Consider the following 20190-nt stretch of genomic DNA (forward strand, 5'->3'; position numbering starts at 1 on the left):
ACCATAACCGAGGAGATCCGACGAAACCGACAAGAGTTCATGACGTCTCAATTTGAAAATCTGTGAAAAAAATAACACTCGATTTGAGGCGCACGAGGCACGCGCGTCACTAAACGAAAAATGATGAATGGAACGGCCTGCGGTCCACTCTGTTGTTGTTGTTGCTGTTGCTCTTGCTGTTGTTTTTCCTCTTAAATATAGGTATTTTTTTTTCAGCTTTGAACCGCTGCTGAGGTGTGAGAGAAGGAGGATTAAGAGGGGGTGGAGATCATGGGGTTGGCGGCTCGTTTGTTGACGCGCTAAATGCCAAGAGCGTCGGCGATGCAATTAGACGATAATACAAGACCCGCAATGAAAGAAGAAAAATAAGTTTATAAAGTGTATTGTAATTGCGGGAGATTTGTGTAGTGTCCGATTTCGGGGTCCAAAAAGGGGTATAAAGTCTAGGCCACGGGCCAAAAGTTGGCCAACTTAGGTCTGTGTGTGCCATAAACCCAACGATCCGATCTTGCAACATTGTGTTTGTTTGATAGTTGTGAGATAAATGGGCATTGGGGCAAATTTAAATTAAAACTTGTGTCTTGATTATGAGCCGGTCTAAGCCAAAGATCAACGGCAATTGCCCAGACTAGATGTGGGTGTGGAAGCCAACAGAAGTCTAAATTGATATTGCCTGGGATATTTATTCATCGCTTAACCTGTTGTGAAGATTATGGTTAAGCATATAGATAGATATATATATATTTTTAAGTTCTGTTAAATAAAAAACTTCTGTCGAGTCATTTAAATTGAAAATTAAATTTTACATCAACTTTTATTATTATTTGTTTTATTATTATTGCACTTTAAATATCATTAAATGTAATAAAATTTATTTACGTTGATGTTCGCAGTTGACAGTTTTTACAAATGAATTTTAAAAGCATTGACCTTTAAGGCAACCAATAAACTAAGTATTAATATCAGTTAATAGGTTTAGATAGGGTTTTCTTCTTAGAAGTTTTTAGCTTTTGGCAATTGTTTTTCTTTATTTTTCCTTTCGATAATCCCTTTCATTATTCTAACACCAAATAAATTCTAAAAGCGAACAGTAACCGCATCAAATTGACAAACATTTTCCATCCTCTATTCCATCATGTCCAGCTCTTTGTTTTTATTATTTTTACTTTTCCATTGACCCACTGGATTATACGACGACATTTTCATAGCTTTCCATGCGTGGCCATCATTAATTAGCCGGCATTACCGTGGAGGATCGCCAACGCATCTGATCGGATGATGATGACGAGCGGCCTGGTCCAATGATTAATCTCAATATCTTTTTGTCTAAGGCACACGCTAAACTGCATTTCTCGATAATTTATCAATTCGAAATGGCTTTTCCTTTTGTATTTTGGGCTTTAAAATTGTTTTGTCTGTTTATTAATTAGGGCCCATCCAGTGGTGCGAGTGGGCGTGGTGCGATGAGCGGCTGTCTCCTCCTAATGATCGGAAGTTTGACACGTGTCTCGCGGGGATTCGAGCGTGGGTTGGGCCTGACCATAAGCGACGTGGGCCGACGGAGACCCCTGCAATTATTGCGTGAATATGTTAATTGAAATTTGTTTCATGGAGGAGATGAAAAAACAACAAAATAAAAAACATTTCACCAACTTAATCGAGGTGGCTACCTCAGGAAGTCTATGATCAGCTCGAATATGCGGGCACTTACCAACATAATTCGCGGCGATCAGCCGGCCATCGATCGTTCGATCTGTAGACATAGTCAGGTCTATAAGTCTGGTCTGCAATCTCTGCAATGTGGCCGCTGTTGCCTGTCTCGAGTGATCAATTAATTTTTGGCCAAAGTTGGCTATTAATTTGCATGCGCTTTTTATACACTTTTAGGAAGGAGTTTCAGACTTGAGATGAAGGTGGTATGGGATGTAGATTTTAGATGATTTTCTTAATTTCCAAAAAGGTGTTTCAAGAGATCTTCTTTATCAGATACTATACCTAAAAAACTGCTTATATATAAGCTTTCCATAAGAAAAATATCCTGAAAAGTGTATAGAACACTTCGTTCTGCCTCAGTCCCAATCCTCATTGTTGTGGTCAATCGCTTTTGGCGATCGGACAGCGCACAGGTTTTCTGGTGGAGTGCCTGCTGGCTGAATGGCTGACTGCCTGACTGGCTGTGTTCCATTTGAAACTATTTTAAAAGTCTACAAATTGCCTGTCTAACGTCGATCCGTCCAGATCGTGGCCGTCAGTCAGTCAGTTGGTCAGTCGATTGCACAGCTTGAGTTTGACCTCGTCTTAAAGCTTTTTGTTTGGAAAGGCGGACCGAAGGCAGATCTTAGTGATTTGGCAAAGTTGAGGTATCATTTCGCCACCGACATAATTGGCGCCTTTTGTGGGGATAATAGAAAACATTTTTGCAAAAAAAAAGTATACACTCTGACAAGTGCTTAAAGCATTAGAGGTGTTTGCTTTTCTATACAAACAAATTATTTATCGCTTTGAGCTTGGCAACGATTTAAAGCACCGGAAATAATAAATTAATAATAATTCGCATTTGCTTATTTGAATGAACAACAAGAAGATGAATCAGTTTGGCGCACCTGTCAGTGAAATGTTGATTCACAGTGGACTCAGCTTTTTCCCTAGGAACCGAATTGCTATTCCGTTTTCTTAAGTTCACTGGGGCGTATGAGTAATCTCGAGTGGTACTTCACGTGTTTCAAATGCAAATTTTACGCTCTTTCATTCATAAAACTTTACCAAAAACTCACAAACAGAAAACACAAAAAAACCCAAAAACGATAAAACTGAAACAGTTTCATAACTGGTAAACCGGTTTTAAAGTTAATTCTCGGGCTAAAATCGTTGAATGATCGAAAAACAAGCCTCACAAAATCTTTAACGATTTTGTGGCTTATTTTTTACTACAGCCAGCAGCTACCACCACTGATCACTTGACTTGGCTTACGAACTATGTATGCAAATCTCAAGCAACATTTTGCCATGTGGGCAGAAGTCGAAACCGAATCGAAAACTGTGACAGAGAGTCTCTGTGTCGGATTTTTATGAATGAAAACGAACGTGAATTGTGGTCGGGGATTTGGAGGTGACAACGCTGAATGAAACCAAACAGCGGATGTGCCTAATTAACATTGTTGATTACATTTAGTGTGTTATTAATTAGAAATACTCGAATGCTCGCATAAATTTATGGCCCTCTATATATATTGCATTTGCATTATAATAAGCGAAAGGCAGGGAAACGATGAGTTCAGATTCAGTAATTTATTTTATTTGTCGCCATGGTCCGTGGTCGTCCGTGGTTGCATCTGTCGGATTTGTGAAATCATTTTCGTTGAGTTGCCACAAAATTATGAACCATGCAACAATCTGGTGCGAAACGGTAATGCCCTTCGCTGTTTTTGGAGTGCACTTGAGTTGACCAGAGGTTTAAAAATGAGAAAATAAACTTACCATCTCATTATTTTAGGCCTTTCAGTACACATTATCAAATGATTAATATTTTATGATCTCAAAATATAAGCCAATTTTTGTAATATTTTCATTGTTAATCGATATGTTTAAGGCAAAAAAGGTTTTTAATCTATTCTATAATCTGATTTATCATCAAATCATTTTTAATCAAAATTCCTGTTTTAATTTGATTTCCTTTAAAGGGCATCAATGTTAACCTCTAGACTCATTTTCAGATTTACGATAATTTCAGTTACCCAATTCCTTGGCCGCAGCCTTCAACGGTCTTGTATTCCACTGACTTTTGTGGGTCTTCTCGTTTAGTTTTTTTTTGCCGTTGCCTTTCTGCTACTGTTAAACGCAAAATTTATGAACAATTTTCAAAAGAAGTCACGCGTTAAATGTACGACACGAACTCACGCGACATTTCCAGGCGCGACCGAGGCTGCGAAGAGGGGGTTTTCACCTGAAGGAGCAAGAGGAGATCTCACAAAGGGGCCGGAGGATGTGGTAGATGATTTCGTTAACGCATTTGGGCCTGAATGCAACGAGTCCCTGACACACACACAGACACAGAACCCGCGTTGGCCTTTTGTATTGCGCCTTGTAATATATTTTATTAACAATAAAATGTTAAGTGCCACATGGTAGGGGCAGGGAAGAATCGGAGGATCGCTGGGGCTCCTCCAGTAAGTGTTCGGATTTCAAGCCTTCATGCTGGGTCCAAGCTACTGTGCTGCTGTTCAGAGGAGAAGATGAAGGGAAAACCCAAACCAAGCTGAGAAATAAGAAAAGAAGATAAACTGCGTGCGCACATATAATCGCGCCATGAATCAAAATCACACCAGTTGGCTATATATAGATATCCGGCTAGCTGCAACAGCAACGTGCTGAGCTAACGAGGGCAAAGCTCGCAGGAGGACACGACCACTGGAGTCCTCTACGGTGTCGCCACTCCAAGTGCCACCTGTGCGAACTTGGATCAGAGTGCCTGAGAGTTCCACCAAAAAGAGTAGCAAATGCAAATGGTAAAGAAGGAGGCATTAGAATTTGGAATTGAAACTATGTATACCCTTAGAAAATAGCTTTAGCTGATATATACAGAGCTTCCGGCATCGAACGTGCCATTTGAACAATTTTTAGCTATATGATTGAGATGCTTAAAATTACCACTACGAAAACCATTTGAAATTTAATAACATTGTCTAGAATGCTGAAAAGTTGTAGAAAGCGTTCTTCCCTAAATATCTCAAATACCCTTAGTTAGATAAAAACATAAACTAGAATGGAAACCTAAACCCGTTCTCAATTTTGGTATTCGGCATATGCAAAATGCCAAGTCAAGCCGAATTCGGTGAGAAGGTAGTGGTGGTGCTGCAGTCTTTCTGTGGTGCGGCTGCCACCCACAATTGGTCAACAAATAGCGGTCACAATTAACCGTACGATGCAAATGCGTCCCGGGACATTGACAATGCCCATAAAGAGCCAATCCAGATGATGATGATGATGGCAAAGAGAGCTAGAGCTCTGAATTCCAAGCCTGAATACTGGATCTCTGTCAGCATCATCAGTGGAGCATTTATCTTGCACCCGCTATTGAAAAACCGAAGAGCAGGGAAGGAGCAGCCCAATGGGTTTGGCCAACAGAAGCAACAGCAGGTGATCAGTTCTGCACTGGGGGACCACACAACATTTGCCATGTGCCTGGTCATTTATCTATTTCGGATTTATCATTGATTAATCGGCCGGCGGCAGTGGTAGATGCCACTATCCACTAGCCAGTAGCCAGTAGTCAAAAAGTCAGTCCAATCCAGTAACCAGTCGGCGGAGACCCAACTCCTAATCGTCGGCATATTTGCATATGCCACTTTATATAGCAAATGGTCTAGTCAATGATCGTTAAGCTGACTTCTTGCTAGCTATACTCTATCAACAGATTGTATGATTTAAGAAGAGAGAGATTTGGAATATTAACTCTACTATTCAGAAAAGAAAACATAAATTTAACCAATAAAAAGCCAACCAAGAAAACAAATTTAATTTACTTTGTAAAATAATAATTTAATTAGAAAAATAAATAAATCAGGCATTCTCAGTCTCGGCAACCCAAATACATTTTTCAATCTTTGAATATTTATTTAAGCACTAAATATTTCATAATAAAATCCAACAAACATTTGCAGCTGTTATAGATTTAAAAAATGTTGTATATCTTAACAAAACAATAAACTTATTAATCGGCAGATTGATTGATCAAAGTGAATAGCTTCCTAGCCAGAATTTGTTTATGTTATTGTTGAATTTCTTAAATACCATTATTTTAAAGAGCATTTTTTGTTTCGGTTTTCGGAATACAAGTGGCAGCTCTTTCTGTTGCATGTTTTTTGGGCTCCTCCCCGAATACATTTATGTTTGTCATAGATCGCGGCTCAATTAGCACACCCGGAGACAGCGAGATGGAGTGGCAAGTGCACCTGTGTCGCTGGGTCATTCCCCCCTTTCGGATTTTGGAGGAGCACTTGGAGGCACGTGTTAAATGATCCGCTAATTGGCCACAGTTTCCAACTTCTGGCCACATTCGCCATGGCCTCAAGGGCTGCCAAGAGCTGCGGCTTGTCTCTGGATTTTGACTTGTGACCAATCAGTTTTCGTGCTGCCTGTCAGCAGGCTTTTCCTCGGCTTTGCTGACCCTGTTCTCCCATAATCCTGTCAAGCTGTTAAATTAATTTCTGTGCCCCCAAGTCCAGGATACACAACGCAATATATATGCATATGTTTATGTATTATATATATAAGAAATGGCAAAGTTGGTTCCTGCCCTGCCCCCAAGTGCTGCCATTTGTGCCGCTCATTCAATTTCGCTGTCGGCCTGTCCAGTTTTTCTAGCCGCCACTGGTCGAACCACTGGCAAAGTGTTATAATCCATCATCGTAATCAACGCAAAAAGTTGATAATTGTGCCTGTTGGTCGGAGCCCCTGGTTGCCTCACACTCACTCTCTGTTTCGGCCAAATAACTGTAACTAATGGAAATTGTAACACTTTGGCAATGTTTTTTTTTAAAATGCTTAAATTACAACCTCCTTTTTTGCCATGAGCGCTCTCTTCCTGCCCCTCCAAGTCTTTATCTTTAGTATGAGCGTATTTATGACGCCTCGTGAGGCGTTCAAAATTGATTAGGATTAGGAACGACTTCCAAAGACAGTTATTAGACAAGGGTATGGATGGATCGGGATGGGTATATTGGGTTTCTTGAGGGGTTTTTATATGTTAACTAAAGTTATAAATTTCTTAGAATTCTTTATGGTTTTTCAACTACTTTAGGGCAAAGTATTGGCAGATGTTAAAGTCACAACCAATAAATAAATATTTTCAGTTTAAAAAACATCATTTTAAACTTAACTTTTAACTTTTAAAATATTTTTAATTAAATTTCTATTTAGTTAAAAATATAAACCAAGTATCCCAAAGTCTGTATAGCACTTTGAATAGCTTTAATTTACCCTGCGATTACCGACGGCCGTTGAGTGGAGTTGGCCACGCATTTAAGCCAAATTATCAGGCCATATAATGCCTGACTCCCCAATCGAGATATCCAGCTGGTCGATCCATCAAGATATTGGCTTCGAGACACGTGACTGTGAGTCGGGGAAAATTAGAGCTTGACAAACGCTCAGCGTTTTTTTTTCGTGGCCCCAAAAAAACATTCTCACGCAACGGCGAAGGCTTGGTTTTCGGTCTGGTCTTTTTGGCCATAAGTGAGACATTAAGCACAGTTTGCAGTCGGCTTGAACTTTGACCCAGGCCATATTTGAGCAATTGCTTGGAGATGAAGAGTAAGAGAGAGAGAGAGAGAGAGAGAGAGGGTGTAGCACTATGGACTATATGACCACGGCATCATTAGGAGTGGAAAACATTTGGCCAGGCACGACCCAAGGCGCTTGATTAATTGCGTTTAGTGCAGAATTTGACTTTTTTGTTGCTCAAATTGCAGCGACTGCAGTGGGGCCAAGAGGCTGAGTCTTTTTAGCCAGAGTAATTACCATGCCAGCACCAAAAAAAAAAAAATAATAACAAAAACTACAATAAACTCCGACTCAGTTTCACTCGTCGATTCTATTTCAAAATGCACTTAATATGGAATTTCAAGTTCAAACATGGCCTAGGCTTTTCGAATGCTAACTGGCCAAGCATTTAGCCATTTAGTCAAGCGGCATAAAAATCCATTTGATCTGACCGTTTTTGTTTAGTTGGCCAGATGATGTCATCTGCCTGCCGGCTCAAATGGCCCCCGAGAGATCAAAGACTGTCAGATTGGCAAATCTTTTCACAAACTGTTTTGTTGCCCGCTAATTTCTACTTTAACTAATTGAATTATTTATGTGCGAGCTATGGAAGGCACGACCGGAAAGGCACTGAGGGAAAATTGTATCAAGTAGTTGTATTTCATAAAATTTTTAAAAATTAAAAGGAGGTCAAAACATTCTTTGTATAAGGGGAGACATTCTTGGTTATAAGGATTATAAATAAATTTTTGGATTTTATGTTTTAATAACTTGTTTCTAGAAATATTATAAGTTTTTTTTAATTTGGTTAGCTTATACTTTTCTTTCAGTGCACATACAAAGTGGCCTAACGATTTCCACACCATTTTTGGCTGTTATCCCGCGTGCGTCGTCGTCTGCGTTTCACAGTCAATTTGCATATGTCGATTGTCGTTGCAAGTTGCATGTTGCAAATTTTGCCTTCTGCTGATCTCTGATGTTGGCCAGATCTGTGGCCAAATTATGTCGTTATTTGTGCCATTTTTGGCAAAATGCCTCCTCCGCCATCGCCACCGACGCCGTCGATCCATCGTCAATGATAAATTCCATGCACTAAGAGCTCTCCTCAGAGTCTGTCTGTCAAGGAGTATGTCAATTGGCTTGCTAATGGCTGCCAATGGAGTCGAGGCGACTCCGGGGCTGCAGTAAAATCCTCTTAAAGTGTTGTAAACGATGCTGATGGTGGACGGCTAACGAGCCGAGTCGGATTCAAAGCTGCAGAGATCTTGGCATTTATCATAAATTTCATGGCACTCGCCTCATAACTGCACAGCAACAAATTTTCGAGAAAGAAAGGGTGGAGGCGGTGGGTGGATGGGTGCATATCCATTGCCATGTCTCAAGGCAATAGGAAGCAGCAAAGTGCAACAATTGAATAGATAATAACTCACGCCCCACCTACCCACCCACCCATCGATGCCAACCGGGCGAACCAAACATAATAACCAAAATACTAGCCGAAAGCCACTGACCGTTGACCACAAAAACGGCCCCTATAAAAATGGGATGTCTTTGGGGGTCAACGAATATTTTAATGCTCTTTAAAAATATAATCAATTTATAAATCAATATATAACATAATAATGTGGAAACAATTTTAACTTTTAGTTAATAATATTTTATAAATATTAACTTCGTCTCATCATTCATCATTTTTGGATAATATGTTTTCACATTCCATATATAACCTATATTATTTTCCACAAGTGATATGCTCTGATCTAGGGATCATGATAATTTCTTTCTTATCTTACTTCTGATTTGTATTACATGCCATGGTATCCACTTATCCTATTAAATATTTGAAGTCTGTACCAACTTTCTCCCAGAATCGATATACCCCCTATCGTAGCGCACAAATAAAGGCAACAACAAGGCCTGTTACTGTTTGGAGCTGGCGCTGTCATATTCAAATTGCTAATATGATTGGTGTTTACAGATTAGAAAACAAATATTTCACAAATATTACCACTAATAATTTTGCCATGTAAACATGGAACGGAGGAGAGATCGGCGTTATGCCCACAACTGCGATCGGCATCATAATCATCGTTGTGATGATGATCATGCCACATGATGAGGCCCGTATAAATGCGGCAAGTGTGGCGATAACCTTTTGACTTCGTTCCACCAGCTAGATGAAGAGGAGGGTAGTTGCAGGGGAAACAGATCTTTCGTTTCGACTTGGACTTGGACTGGGGTATCGTTTTGTTGCTAGTGCAAAACTGACAAATTGAATGAATAAAAGAGCAACAAGTGGTCTTGCGGCGGGGCTGGTTAAACATTTTGAATGAAAATGCCGCAGTCGAGCGGAGTCAGAGTCAGAGTCAGAGCCAGAGCATGTGGCATGTAGCTAGCTAGCTAGCTAGCTGTGGCGGCTGAGGCGCAAAAACATAAATCGAAACACTTGCTGCGTGGATTACACTAAGAGAAAATCTAGCTAAGTCTAACTTTTAAGCTCTTATGACTAGAACTTTTATCAAAGATTCTTCTAACAATAAATTTTTAGTTCTCTATTTTATAATTTTAGTCCATACACTCAATGTTAAATAGGTTCCCAAAAGAAAGTTGATTTTTTCTGAGTGTCCTAAATCCTTCCCTACCCACCCTGCCACAGTTTCTGCCGCCCACCGTTGGCTCAGCAGGCCGTTGTGTTTTTTTGCCCATTTGGTGCCTTTGGTAGGTGTTGCCTTGTGCCTCGAACTCAAGGAAAAAGAAAAGAAAAACCCAAAGCCAGGCAAGGCGTTCAAAGCCTGGAAATGAAGTCGAAAATTGCAATTCCAAAATGTTTGCCCTCGGCTATGAAAAAAAAAACAGGCAACAACAAATGTGGAGTGCATTGGTGCATTGGAGTGGTCAGTCATGTGGCATCTATTCGAATTCGTACACATGTGGCATCATGGTTCCTTTGAATAGAGCTCTTCCTGCCTCTTTGGTTGCAATGTGTTGTGTGTGTTTGTTTTTTCGCTGTGGCCTGTGTGTCGTTTAATGCGTGGCCGCCTCGCAAGGCGCTTTATTAATTCACTCGACGGTTGTTTAATATTTTTACCTGTACGGTATACTCTATTTTAAGAGGCTATAAAGGTAGTTAAGATCTATTTAGATACATTTTAATATCTGTTTATGTTTAGGTGTGAATTTTTTGGATTTTAATAAACTACTTGCCTTGATTTAGAAATAATTATAACCTCTTCAATGTTCATTTTGTCATTTTGCAGACAGATTTTAAGATTTACGATTAGAAGATACGCCTTTGGTGTTTTCCACGAACTATATTGGGTGGATCTATGGACCATTATAAGATAAGATAAGCCAATAAGTTATAAAATTACCTTTTATGTGCTTTAAGTTTAATAACATATTTCAAAATATTTAAAGTTTATCGATTAACTTATCATCTGTGAGTCTTTCCTTTCAAAATCTTACAGTATTTACCAATTATGTTTATAATCGAATATTGTAACTTAGTTTCAAATAATTACTACCACATAGAGCATTTCTTAATCGACTTTTAATGGAATCCCAAAAAATTGCTGTCTCTTTTGTTGCGGGTGCGGAGTTGCAATGGTTGTTGTTCCTTTTGTTCGTTTCGTTTGTGGCATAAATCGGCCCCAGGTGTCTCGACGAGCATTTCCCACGGATTAGTGCATAAATAAAGGAGGTCAGAGCGGCCCCAGAGTTAACTAGATATTTCAAATGTTGTGGTCGTCCAGGGGTCGTCCTTCCCTTCCATTCTTCCTTTTATTACATTTTCTTTGCATTTTATTTCTACCCCTTTTGGACTTTTTTGATCTTACCTTTTGGCAATATGGCCAAATTGCTTTATTAGCTCATGTCGATCGAAATAACAGCTTAATCCTCCAACTAACAATCAGCTCAAGGTGGTCCTTTTGGCATTTCCTTTAGCTCATTAACACCCCCTGAAAAAATGGAGAAAAAAACTTTGGGTTAAAGCCACACGCAGCGGTTCTCACGCTGCAAAATTAAAAACTAAAAGCAGAAAAATAAAAAACTCGACTTCAATTTAAGATTAGCAACAGTTAACACACAAAGGAATTGGCGGAAAAGGCACCGGGATCTCATAATGATAATGCCTTTAATAACAGCGGTCATCCTGCGAAAGGACCACACCAAAAGTCATCCAGCCAGCTGATAAGATGGCCAAGTGAGCGGTCTGCGTGCTGGCCAAGATCCCTTCATCGATAATCGAGCATTAAGCGTGCGTAAGTCACGTCACACAGAAAGCTCGAAGAAGCTAAAGGGAACGTCCCAGAGGGGGGCATCATCTTAAGGCATCCCGGGATGAAGATGATCCGAAGATGCCGGATCAGGAAAGACCTTGCCCTGGGTGCGATCGCGATAAGCGCGACTTTTGCCTCGGTACGTGCTAAACCCTCGGGCTGCGATCATTTTAATTATACCCCATATCGGCCCGACTGGCCACGCCCATTAACTCGATCTGGACCCCTGCCTTGCCTTTACCCTTGCCCCTTTTGGTGCTGGGGTCAAGCAACGCAAATTGCAGGCTGGGTCAATGTTTGTTTTAGCCAACCATAAATACTTAATTTGGCCAACGGTTTCAAGCTGACGAAAGCTTAAAAAAAAGAAAATAAATAAAATGGGTTGGGTTGGCTTAAAGAACGAATCAAAAGATACTCTCAGAAAAAATGTGTATAAAAGTTTTTGTTAAGTATTTGAAAGTAGTAAATAATATGGGGAATAACTTAACATATCAATGTTCTAATAAAAAAGTTTCGGTTTACCATTTTTTCTTAATATTTATTTAACTATCTTTATATAAAAAGTCCTTAGAGGTTCAACTGAGCAAATGGATTTAGGATGAATAGTTGTTATAAGTTTGGAACTTTCCAACTCCATAGCTCTAGAGGTATCACGATTAGGCCTATAAATAATTATTAAGAATATCAGTAAAGGACAAAGAAGCACTCTTTTTAAATCCGCCTGTAATTAAGATAAAGAATTGACTTGAATAGACAGGAATAGTATGTATATTTTTATACAGAGAATTTATTATAAAGAATTTTGGTTCAGTCATCTTCATCCGGATCGGATTCGCGACGTGACGTAGGAGCCGATGCATCCACCTCCAGATAGTCATGCACCAGTTGGCAAATATTCTCGGATGCCTCGTTGAAGTTGCCCTCCTCGAGCCCTTCGCCCACATAATGATAAACGAAGGCTCGCCGTTGATATAGCTTGTCGAACTTGTTGACCAGGCGGCACCAGGCGATCCGGATGTTCGTGTTGTTCGAGATGGCCGCGCAGGCGCGATTGGTGGGCGCCAGATCACCGCCAGGTACATAATACGGAGGCATGGGACATACGCCGATCTTAAAGCCTGTGGGCGACCAGTCGACAAATCTGAAAGACCTGTTCCTCTTAATGCTGTCCAGGGCCGAACTGATCTCATTGGGGGCGACATCACCGCGGTAAAGGAGTACACTTGCCATGTACTTGCCATGACATGGATTACACCTAACCATTTGGTTGCTCATCTGGAAGCACTGACCAGTTAGCTGGGCCGTCGACATATTAACAAATTGCGAATGCGAAATGGGAACCAAAGGGGCATAGTTGATCAACGGATAATGGATACGTGGATATGGCACCAAATTCGTTTGCAACTCCTGGAAACTCACGGTCGATCCTCCGCCAAATCGCTGTGAGGCCTGTAAAACTTGATACCACTTGGGCGATGATTCGGTTGAGATTTGTGTATGTGGGTGCCGGGACATTAAGCGTATTCGCACATATATCGTACAGTGCCTCATTGTCTACTATAAACGACACATCAGTGCAGTCCATGGAGAAGTGGGCGGCCAACAGGGCGTTATAGGGCTCCACAATAACCGGGGAGATCCTGGATCAGTACGGTATTACTATCTTTAAGATACAAATCATAGCCAATAACTTACGAAGGTGAGGGATACACTAGAAACTCCACAACAGTCATCTTTTTGCCAAAGTCATCCACGAGTCTCTCCATAATACGGGTGCCTAGTCCAGAACCAGAACCTCCACCAATTGCCCGGAAGACTAGGAAGCCCCTGAGATTCCTACAGCGATCGGCCACTCGACGAATGGCATTCATAGATCGTTCCAACAGCTCACTGGCCATCAGATTATAGCCCCTGGCAAAGTTACTGCCGCTATCATCTTTGCCAGAGATCAAGGTATCCGGATGGAAGAGATTGCGATAGGAACCCGAACGGATTTCATCTGGAAAGAGAGATCCACGTTAATTTAAACTTTATAAGATATTACTAAAACCTACCGATAACTGTGGGTTCCGTGTCGATCATCACAATGCGAGGCTGTACACATGGATGACTGCTGGTGAACTCAAAGAAGGTCAGAAACGAGTCATCGAGTGGCGTTTGCATAAGTCTTCCATTGGCCAAGATGCCATGCTCCAGGCAAAAGAGCTCCCAACAAGCGTTGGCTATCTGGACGCCGGCCTGGCCGATGTGAATCTGGATGATCTCCCCCTTTCCAGACATATGTCATATCTTAATTTCGTACCTTAATTTCTTAACTCTGGAGACATAAATCTTTCCGAACCTGAATCAAACCAAAAGTTATTGACAAACTGAACACGGAAAACTTTCGTTTAAGTACATAACATTGATTTATTGTCCGCGCGCGGATTAATCAGTTTTTCAAAGCGTTAGATACATGTAGATATAATTTATTTAGATATACAGATATATATTCTTAAATTTAGTTTAGGTAATTCCGTGCTCGAGTACGTTGCCGTTGTAAATTGGAATGTGTAAGAAGTTCGAATTGATTTTGTGTGATCTAGTTCCTACAAAAAAAATGGACCTGGTATTCAGATACATATATATGTATGTCGGTGTATAATACAAAAGCAGTCGCGAGGTCAAGCTACGTAAATAATTTACAAAATATTAATAGAATAAAACAAATACATTTCGGTTTTGGGGATTATAAGGACTAGAGAGGTTACAAAGTTTATACACCTGTTGTCTAAATGACAAAAATAGTGCATTTCAGGACTATAAGAGGGTATTATTAACCGTCTTTGAAAGCCATTTCTAGAAATATTTGCAAGAAAAAGTCCTTTTATAAGTTTTTCTTTTTGACTAGGGACAGAAATACTGCAAGTGTAGTAAGACCATAATGTTTTTTTATACATTTTCAACTTTTTAAACTTGACTATAATTGAAATGACTTTATGTCCTTATGATCGAAATCAAAATGCATATAAATAAATTGTCTTTAAAGACAAAGTTCTCATAGGTTCTCATAGGTAGTTCTTACTCAAAAGAGCTTTGATATCTGGATTTAAAAACTGCTCTATAGTCCTAAAATGCACTATTCTTAGATATCTTTTTCAATGTTTTGTTCTGAAGCTGCTAGTTTGTTCAAGGCTCTTTGTTATAGGTTATCTAGAGTAGAGACTGCTCCAGAAGTATACGCTCAAATCCAGGTGGTGGACTATTTGAAAAATTATCCAAGATAATGTCCAGGATGGCGCCATTGCCCACTTTAAAATATATAGATTAAAATGGGTTTACTTTGAGTCAAAATGTACTCACCATAAATCACGGGAAACAATGCTGCGCCTCGCACATTTCGGAAGGGAACCTCTAAATTCTTTCCATTGAAGTAGAAGTTTAGCTCAACATGGTCAAAGGCCACGCCTACAATATCGCCCTCGTCGGGAAAATCTCGTTGTGGCGATGTTATTAACGAATCACTGATACCCACATCGGACGGTGCCACTCCGGTGGTCATTAACAGATCTTCCTGCTGCAGATCTTCGATGGCAATAAGTCCAGCTGCCTTGGCAGCACTATTGTTGAGGATTCCATTGGGCGTTCGTGATGGTTGGGTGGTGCAAGCAGCCTGCACCACTGGTCGGATTACCTCTTGATCATTATGGCGTGTGGCATTGTCGGAGCACAGGCACCAGGACTCACGATCTCCGCCTCCACTCTTCCGACTTAGATCCGTTTGTCGGGTTGCCAAACCCACGGACCAACTGCCTCCCTGCTGGATCTTGACCTCGAAGTAAGATTTCGATTGGACCAAAGGAGCTGTGGCCAGAACGCCTCCGGTTCCAGTTACTCGAAGCTGGTGAGACAGTAGGATAACATCAGGTCCTGAAGAGTATATTATGTTTTAGTTATCAGGATGTAATAAGGTTTTGATCATGCATAAGGCAGAGCTGTAGTTCTGTAGATACATACATATGTATATAACTTTCATATATGTAAGTTGTTGAGTTTTTTTTTTAATTTCTATTAGTTGCTTTTTTAGCCTTCTTGTACTCTTAAATACTACCATATCATATCATATCTAGTTCTAATCAAATTCTTTCAAATTCTGCTATCTTTATAGCTATCAATCATTATCGAAAAGCACACTTGTTAGAAATTACTATTTGAGACTTTTAGGGAGAGAACCAACTTAAGTCAGGAAGTATATAACAACCCTTCAAAAGGATATATTATCTTTAAGATTCACTATATAACGGTTATTATCAGCTACATAGTTTCTCTGATTGAAATATTACCCATATGCGCTGCATCCAAATGAACATCGGGCTCCCGTAGGCGACTGGCAGCTGTTGGTTTCCTTATGTGTCCTCCATTGAGACAGGTGCGTAGGCAGCAGAACATCCCTAAATCGATGTGGGTTTACTTGAAGACCTTGTTTAATTTTGCTTTTTAAACAAATCGCAAATCTTTTTCGCTGTTTCGTTTGGTTTTGTTTTTGTGAACAGATGTTCTGTATATCAAAGGGTCATACTATATTTTGTATTTTTTGGTATATGTTGAGAGCAGCGAGAAAGCGAAGTGAAATATAGGTGGCGCCAGAAAATTATTTTTGGCAATAAGTTTTATATTTAAATAAATTGGTTTATTAAAAGTTTTTTTTATTTTCTTTTGTGGTAATTAATTTATTATTAGTTTATTTATTAGTTTTTAACAAAGGAAGAACTCATTTTTACTGGGAATAAACCTTACCTTGTTTCAATTGTCGCCATCTAGTGTATAACTAAAGTCAATCATTAGCATTGACTTAGTACTAAAAATGTCCGTCAAAATTGTGATGGAAGATTAGCGCTAGCCTTCGTGATACAGGTCTTAACAGTGTTTAAGTCGATCAAGAATTCTTGAAATCAAATATTTGAAAGTCCATTGTTATACTCATTACTAAAGTGCTGCCCTTTATTTTTTGACAAAGAAGAATTAAAAATAATGAAAACATACATACGTACTATAAATCTTAGCTGTTATGTTTGGTACACTTTCAGGTACTTTATATCATATCAGATAGTGCTAAACACAGTACCATTAATTTTACTATTGACTCCATTTTTATGTTTTTCAAAATTAAAGACATTTTTGTATTGAAGGGTATTTTTCATTTCTCATCTTGATTTACAAATACCGCTTCTATGAAATTTTATTATAAAATCCCGATCCCATTACTCCTCGGAGCACTTGTCGTAGTTGGCTACCAGCTGGCGGTACAAGTTGGAAACCCTCGAGCTCTTGTGGCAAACAGTGCCGCCACCTCTATGCAGCTGACCCTGCTGACGGTTGATGTCACCCACACAAATCCAATCGCCTCCACCCACACGCCAGTGGTAGATCAGAACGCCCGTAGGGCGAGACACTGCCCACTTGGAATGGTCCTGGGTTGTCCTAAAGTCCACGGATAGAGTTGGATTGGATATAGACTCCACATTGAGAACTTTGTCCGATTTATCGCAACTGTTTGGCAAATTGCCAGTACCATCACGCCATGCCTCCACAAAGAGACTGACATCCAGAGCAGGGGGCCACCACATCGGCATACAGCTCCACGTTGGCACGTCCACTCTTTCCAAACAGACGGAACTTCTTGCCATCCAAGCTGCGAAGATCAACGTCCTTTTGGAACGGGGACTCCGTCCGCCATTGACCATGCAAAGCTCTTTCCAAACTTGGAAACAGTTCATCCGATCGACTGACCAGGGGATTCCTTTCATAGTAGAAATGTGGTTCATTGTAGACCAACACCTGACCAACCTTCTCCAGATCTTCAGCCTTCAGAGTGATGCAGAGCATACTCTGAGCGTATTGTTCACCAGAGTTGGGATATGTATATTCCGGAATAGTTGGATATTTCGGCACCGAATGTACAATCCAAATGGCAGTCTCTCCATCGCTGGCCACCACTCCTTTGGCATGACCTCCAGTACTGAAGACCGTTCCATTTGGCTGCTGATCATTGTAGGCAGCCAGAAGAGTATGAGTGGGATCTTGATTCAATGGGTTAAGGGTTTGGGCTGGCAGGGACAAAGGATCACTTATGAAGTTCCCGGACATCTGCCAGGTGTCGTAGCTCTGGCTCGTGACATACAGATACTTTAAGCCACTGGTATCCTTGCCCAGATCATTGCGCTGATAGTGCTTGGGCAGCTTGTAAAGGTGCCACCTGAAATTGTGAAAATAAAAAATATAGAATTCCTATTTTTTGCCCTTAAAAATCTATTCTTGAAGTCAGAGTTTATATATTCTTTTAGCAAAAAGAGAACAAAGATTAAATTAACCAATTAAAAAACTACTAAAAACTTACTGATTAAAAATGTTGCTTATTAAAGACTACAAATTGTTATCAGTTCTAGTTCCGATTATGTAGCTATTTCCGAAAATACAAATACAAGTATACATAAGTTTTATTTTGGGACTTTAATAGAATAATAAAAACTGAATAGTCTAATAACTTTGGAATAACTCTTATCAAAATATTAAACTCATTTTAGCTATATACTCAGGTGCTGGCAATGTTTAATGGTTTGTAAACAGCAATATCAATTAGAAGAGCAAAATGTAACCTTTTTCAAATGCCAATATTAGCGAGAACATTGTCCATAAGTAAATACTTTTAGCAAAGCAAATATTTTATTTAGAAACTGTTTAAAATATAACTTTCAATCAGGAAACTTACCAGTCCACATCATTGCCTGACTCATCCTTGCAGGACACCTTAGCCTTAGCTTCGCTTTGGCATGAAAACCAAAAGATTAGCAGGAAAAAACACAGAGATCGCATTGTACAACCTACAAGTTGCTCGCTCGGAAAACAACTGAGTGGAAGATAATGAATCCAAATCAATCAACGGCTGCCATTGTACAGGGTGTCCCAGCTAAACAGGGAGATCTCTTTGTTTCTCTCTTTCTATATACTTACCGGGTAGAAAGTTTAAAACAAATAAAAGCTGCGATCTGTTTTTGTTTTCCTCTTTTATCTTAAAATTGCACTTATGAATAAGTGACCTGCTTTTGGGTTTTGCTCTCTCTTTGTACTCAGCTTATCAACACTTTGTCTGTCATCTGAGGGGTTAGCAACTTCTTGCCAAAGATCATTGGAAAAGAGAATTGAGAGATAAGCAAATGAGCTAAAAAGTGCGGCTATAACGAATATTTCAAGTACCCTACGTTGATATAAATATAAAAGATGTATATTGGCGGAAATTTCAAGTTACTGAAATTATAAGTCCTGACATGTTCCTGTATTAATGTTTGTTAAAAATTCTTTAAATAAATATATACAATTTTTAACAAAAAATTTTGATATACTGATATACCCCATAACACAAGAAAAACGAACCAAAAATATACATAAAGGTAATTCACTAAAAAATAAAATAGTTTACATAGGCAGATCCCTAAACTGATATGTCCTATAACGCAATCCCCTACAATACGATCCATATTCGCCAGTATCTCTCTCCCATCCATCTGTTGGCACAACAAATTCCAATTCTTTACAATTACACAAAACAATTGTTAAAGTTTTTATTTATTATTCGTATTATTATTATTATAATTTGTCGCCTGCTGCAAACTGCGATTTGTTGTTTCGGCTGCATATCGTTTGTGCCTCTTTGTTTTTCCCTCCTCTCTTCGAGATCGCTTGAAAATATTATTATTATCAAATTGTATAATTTGTCTTGCATCTGCTATTATCATTTTTGAATTGAAATAATCTGTTTGGTAATTTTCATTTAAATTGAATTCAATTTCGTTTAGTTCTTATCGCTGGTTGCTGTCTGTGAAAAAATGGTTCACCTTTCTCTATGTTTTCGGTTTGCCTCTGATCTGTACTTTTCTGTTTTTCTTCTGGGTTTTCAGCTTTTCCTGTCTTTTCTTGTCAATCAACTGTCACTGCCAATCGGTTGGTATTGCCATTTAGTTTTACATTTAACTTAACTTTACCGATTTGTTATGTCATCTCTTTGGTTTCGTATGCAACAATACATTTAAACTCACAATACAATATTTTCGCTAAATATTTTTTATGTTTTTTTTTTGTTTTGTATTCATTTTCATGTTTTATAGTAGTTAATAATTTTTATTAATATTTTGTATGTTTTTTTTCTTATTTTTTTTCGGTTTTTCAAATATATATATATAAAGAACAAGGCTGATATTTATATTTATATATATACGAGTTTTGTTTCTGCTTTATGTAAGTTTTATAATAATAATATTTAGCTATAAGTTTTCTTTTTTTCATTTGCTTTGAAAAATCAATTTGTTTTTTGTTTTTTTTACAATATTAGCAAAAGATCTTTATTCGATTTAAAAAAAGAAAAAGTCGAACTTTTGTTTCGCGAAAATGTTGTTAAATAAATGAGCCTCAAAATAGACAAATATTTGCCATTTGTTGTAGTTTTTAATATTTTGTAATTAATATTAATCATTATTTTCGTATTATTTACGGATAAAAGTAGACTCAACTTTGAGTTATGCAAATAAAAATTGCATTTTCCCGTTAGACTTTCGGTTTTTTCTTTATGTTTTTTTATACTTTTTGAAAATTGCTGCGCATAATTTGTGGCTGCTTT

At 38.9% G+C, this 20190-nt stretch overlaps 3 protein-coding genes across 3 annotated transcripts; all 3 read right to left on the bottom strand.

Annotated features, from left to right (window-relative positions):
• Positions 1-12307: 12307 nt before the first annotated feature.
• LOC108105306 (tubulin alpha chain) lies at positions 12308-13925 on the bottom strand. Its single transcript, XM_017211800.2, is given in 4 exon segments — positions 12308-12989; positions 12991-13180; positions 13236-13539; positions 13595-13925. Coding segments are annotated over 4 exon segments (1362 nt in total). The 5' UTR covers positions 13821-13925; the 3' UTR covers positions 12308-12347.
• Positions 13926-13992: 67 nt separating this feature from the next.
• Positions 13993-16096, bottom strand: LOC108105307 (SPRY domain-containing protein 7). Its single transcript, XM_017211801.2, has 3 exons — positions 15863-16096; positions 14883-15449; positions 13993-14830 (listed from the first exon to the last, which is right to left on the bottom strand). Exons 1-3 carry the CDS (start codon positions 15966-15968, stop codon positions 14733-14735), a joined length of 771 nt encoding a protein of 256 aa, XP_017067290.1. The 5' UTR covers positions 15969-16096; the 3' UTR covers positions 13993-14732.
• A 402-nt stretch (positions 16097-16498) lies between these two features.
• On the bottom strand, positions 16499-18437 carry LOC108105304 (plancitoxin-1). Its single transcript, XM_017211798.2, is given in 3 exon segments — positions 16499-17134; positions 17136-17775; positions 18289-18437. Coding segments are annotated over 3 exon segments (1098 nt in total). The 5' UTR covers positions 18393-18437; the 3' UTR covers positions 16499-16780.
• Positions 18438-20190: the final 1753 nt, after the last annotated feature.

Source organism: Drosophila eugracilis, unplaced genomic scaffold, assembly GCF_018153835.1.
Source record: "Drosophila eugracilis isolate 14026-0451.02 unplaced genomic scaffold, ASM1815383v1 contig_75, whole genome shotgun sequence".
In the NCBI taxonomy this organism is placed as follows: Eukaryota; Metazoa; Arthropoda; class Insecta; order Diptera; family Drosophilidae; genus Drosophila; species Drosophila eugracilis.

What these genes read in the sequence shown, in the direction of transcription:
- LOC108105307 (XM_017211801.2), bottom strand. Translation starts at nt 15,968, where the DNA reads ATGTTCTGCTGCCTACGCACCTGTCTCAATGGAGGACACATAAGGAAA. An exon ending in TTTGGATGCAGCGCATATGG is followed by an intron (nt 15,450 to 15,862) that starts GTAATATTTCAA and finishes TATACTCTTCAG; the next exon opens with GACCTGATGTTATCCTACTG. An exon ending in ATTGTTTCCCGTGATTTATG is followed by an intron (nt 14,831 to 14,882) that starts GTGAGTACATTT and finishes TATATTTTAAAG; the next exon opens with TGGGCAATGGCGCCATCCTG.